The sequence below is a fragment of the Apis dorsata genome, unplaced genomic scaffold, assembly GCF_000469605.1.
Source record: "Apis dorsata unplaced genomic scaffold, Apis dorsata 1.3 scaffold_77, whole genome shotgun sequence".
Lineage (NCBI taxonomy): Eukaryota > Metazoa > Arthropoda > Insecta > Hymenoptera > Apidae > Apis > Apis dorsata.
The window spans coordinates 1,107,998-1,112,139 of record NW_006263375.1 but is presented as its reverse complement, the minus strand read 5'-3'; the positions used below and the strand labels follow the sequence as shown (position 1 = coordinate 1,112,139).

The 4,142-nt window shown below is 34.9% G+C and overlaps 1 protein-coding gene across 1 annotated transcript in view; it reads left to right on the top strand.

Moving 5' to 3' along the window:
• The window catches only part of LOC102676313 (neural-cadherin-like), a 13,958-nt gene that overhangs the window by 9,275 nt on the left and 541 nt on the right, over positions 1 to 4,142 (top strand). Inside the window, 3 exon segments of the mRNA XM_031508203.1 lie at positions 323 to 388; positions 1,912 to 1,923; positions 3,483 to 3,673. Of these exon segments, the coding sequence (XP_031364063.1) occupies positions 323 to 388; positions 1,912 to 1,923; positions 3,483 to 3,673 (269 nt within the window).

The window sequence follows — 4,142 nt, the reverse complement described above, 5'->3', positions numbered from 1 at the left end:
CCAAGGAGAAAGATTGTTTCTGCGTGTTTCTTTCTTTCTTTTCTTTTTTTTTTTTTTTTCCTTTCTTTCTTTATATCTCTCATACTACTACTCTACTTTCTTTTTTTCGTTTTGTGTTCTCTCTCTTTTTTGTATAACGCGTGATACAGAGAGCCGCGGAAGAAACGACACCGGGAAGGAAACGAACGAACAAACAGAGCAAAAAGGAAGGGAAACGAACGAGACCCAACTCTTTTTAATTACCTCTTAATTAATTCTCCTTAACTTAAAATACTAATGTGAATGTTTTTCAAAAGGGAAGTGATGTTTTTTGAACTTCCAGGAGCAGGTGGGAACGACATTTTTTGAGCCCCACGTACGGTGTACTTCAACCTCTACGCATTTTGTGGTGCATCAGACATAAACAATTTTTGAAAAATGCTTGCAATATTTTATATGAATGTGTTTTTGATTCCTTTACAGGAACGGATCTCGCTCTCGCTCCTAAACCCTTCCTCTCTGATAATCTCTCTCTCTCTCTCGCTCTCTCTCTTTCTCTCTCTCTATATATATTTCTCTCTCTCCTTCCCAATTCTCTCTATTTCTTTCTTTCTTTCTTTCTTTCTTTTTTTTCGTTTCTCGTATGATTTTTTTTATTTTTTTCTTTTTCTTTTTTTTTTTTCTTTACCATCCATCTTTCCATCTAAATTTTCTCTTATTTCCATTTGTTTCTCTTGCATTTTGCTTTCTATGTAAGATTCGCGAAAATATATTTTTCTTTTTGTTTTTTGACTTTAGCGAATATTTATAAAGGATGAAATCGGTGAAAAGAAATATTTTTTAACGTTTGCATTTTGTTGTTTGTCAAAAGAGAGAAAAAAAAAAAAAAAAAAAGAAGAAACGAACGCTTTTTGTACTTTTGCGTTCTCCGGTAACGGAGCAATTCTTTTGCTTTTCTTTCTCGTGTTCTTTTGTATTTTGTATTTTTTCCGTCAAATTTTTCTCTTTAACCCCTCCGACTCGTTTCCCTACTTTCATCCTCTCTTTTTCCCGCAAACCACGACGTGACTGACAATGAGCCAAAAAAAAAAAAAAAACCGGAAAAAAGAAACGAGAGACATTTTTTGCCGAGAGCGCAATAACGAATAATAACCGTAAGAAATCCATCCGTGGTGTGACATTTTTTCTTCTGTGATTGGGGCGGCATACCACTGTCGTAACAGACAAAAAAAAAAAAAAAAAAAAAATACGGAATAATGCAGATCTAAAAAAAAACACACGATGCAACGTAACGAAAAAAACAAAACAAAACAAAATAAAACGAAAAAAAACTAATATATAAAACATAATAAAAATACAAAAACGGTAAAAACGTCCATCGGTTTTTGAGTGTCGTTAAAACGAAAGAATCAGACGAGGGGTCGTCATAATTTTTTTTTTCCTTCTCTCTGTAACTCCGGTCACCCTCCAAATCTATCCTCTCCGACCCACGAGCTCTTCTCTACTTCGATTTCTTACTTTCTTACTCTCTTTTTTTTTTTTATTCACTTCTTCTCTCTCTCTCTCTTTCTCTCTTTCTTTTTTCTCTCAGTCTATCTCTTTTTTCTGTCTCTATTTCTCGATCTGATTCTTTTTTTTTTTTTTTCCCTTCTTCTCTCTCTCTCTCTTTCTCTCTTTCTTTTTTCTCTCAGTCTATCTCTTTTTTCTGTCTCTATTTCTCGATCTGATTCTTTTTTTTTTTTTTTTCTTTTCTTTTCTTTACTCACGTCACCCTGTTCTCCTCCTGATGCCTCTTTAAACGCATTCTTGCTTGCATGCAAATGCCTGCATTGGTTGATTTCGTAAAGGAACTAATTTGAATTTCTTATTGTTTATGTTTGTGTTCATTGCACCATTTACTTTCTTCGGATTTGATGATGACAAAAAAAAAAGGGCTGTTTTCCAGTAAGTAGGAACTACATTCTTGTGTTTCACACTTTGCATCGAGAACACCGTGAAATGGGTGGTATAACGTGATAGAGATCACTGTTATACCGGCGCAAGAAAAAAAAAAGCAGAAAAAAATATGAAACACGAAAAAAAAAAAATAAATAAAAGACAAAAGAGAGTGAAAATAATAATAATTAAGTACGAATATTCGTTGTAACGTAACGTTGCAACGTATTTACGTTTCAAATTATTCAAATGTTATTCGATCGATCATTTTTTCGATTATTTTCGTTCACCTGTGTTATTCTTATTATCTCTATGATTATTAATTGTCACTCGGAGACGTCACTCTGTTTCTTTTTTTTTTTGTATCGCTCTCTCTTTATCTCTCTTTCCGTCTCTCTTTCTATCTCTCTGTCTCTCTTTCTCTCTTCTCTATCTCCGTCTTCGATCGATTTCTTTTTTTTTTTTTCTTTTCTTTTCTTTTTTTTTTTTTTTTATATAATTCGTAATTTCATCAAACGCGATTACGTACGCGATTTTCTATCTTTATTTTTCTTTTGGTTTTGGTTTTGATTCGGTTTGGTTGTTACTTTTCCATGACTTTTATTCGCGCTTTTTGTTCGTTTTTTCTTGTTATCCTAGTCTCGAGTGTATCCGTAGGGGAAGAATCTTTTTTTCGATCAAATCTCATTGCCGATAACGGGCTTGAAAATGAAGTTTTCTTTCAGTTTTATTTTTTTTTTTTTTTTTTTTTCTAAATATCAAGAATTTCTATATACACGTGTTTTACTACAAATTTTTTAAGCTACTTCTTTATTATGTATTATGATCGATATGTGCGAAAATGTGCGAAAACAAAAAAATAATCGTTATCGGCACGAGGAGATTATTTAAATTTTCTTCGAAGTTTGTATTTATTTTTCTTCGTTACACGATAATACTAATACTAGGTAAGTATGAAATTTCTTATAGAGATTAATTATCGCGAAAATATCTGGAACGTGGAACAAGGTAAACGATCGATGTTACGTTAAAACTGACTCGATAATGAAAGAAAGTTTTCAGGTTAATCACAGATTGGCTGACGCGTGGGAGGATTATCTCTAAAACGAGTAAAGAAAGAGGAAACGTAGAAACGATTCATAGGCAAAATGAAAAAAGAAACGGATCCCCTCGAGACTACACGGTCCTTCGCTCTTTTCTATCTCTTTCGTTTCGTTTTACGATTAAGCGATATCCTTCGGGTCGTCCCTGGCGACCCACTCCGCGCTCGCCACCGAGTGACTTATCTCTCTCTCGTAAACGTCAACCGAAAAACAATACAAAAAAATTACATACCTACGTGTGTATGTAAAAAAAAAAAAAAAAAAAAAAAAAAAAAAGGGAAAAAAAAAAGGGAAAAAAGAATCGAAAACAGCTGAAAGAAAAATTCAAGGAAAAAAAAAAAAAAGAAACAGAAAAAAACGAAATAAAAGTAAATAACAAATAAATAAAAAAAATACAAAAAATCCGCCAACAACAATCTCGAAAAAAATGTCCTGTGAGTTGACGGCCCAATGTTTTGCCACTAGCGTGACAGCTATCGCCTGCGAGTACGGGCCTCCGACAGAGGGATGCAAGTGTTGCACGCAGACGTGGACGTTGAGTTAGACGTCGTAGACAGAAACAATAAACCACCTGTGTGGGATGCGAATGTATACGGCCCCATTCACATCAAAGAAAATGTCACAGTGGGTACTGTAGTGACGTCGGTGAAAGCCAGGTTTGTATGCCACGACATGACCGAGACAAGACACGTGACATGCCGTGCCGTGCCATGCAGTGCTAACTCCCATTTTTTTAAATCTTTCTCTCTCTCTCTCTCTTTCTCTCTCTTCTCCCTTTCTCTCTTTTTCTCTTCGTTTTCTCCGTTTTCTTTTCCCCTTCTCTTTTGTTTTTCCATTCTTTTTCACACCACGTTTCGTCTGATATCGATTTCTTTCATCATGTTCCGCGTTCACCCGTCTATTTATCATCAGCTTCACTCGTTTTTACGTGTCTCTACGAATCGGTCACACGTATCGTTGCCTCTATGTACATTTTGATTTTCACTCTGTGTATCCTTGGTTCGTTATCGTTACTACTATTTCCCATTTATTTCTATTCGTATATACTTACATGATGTATTTTACGGGAGAGGAAGCATGTATGGTTAAGCGCGGCGCGGTAGATCGCTGATTGGTCGGACACTC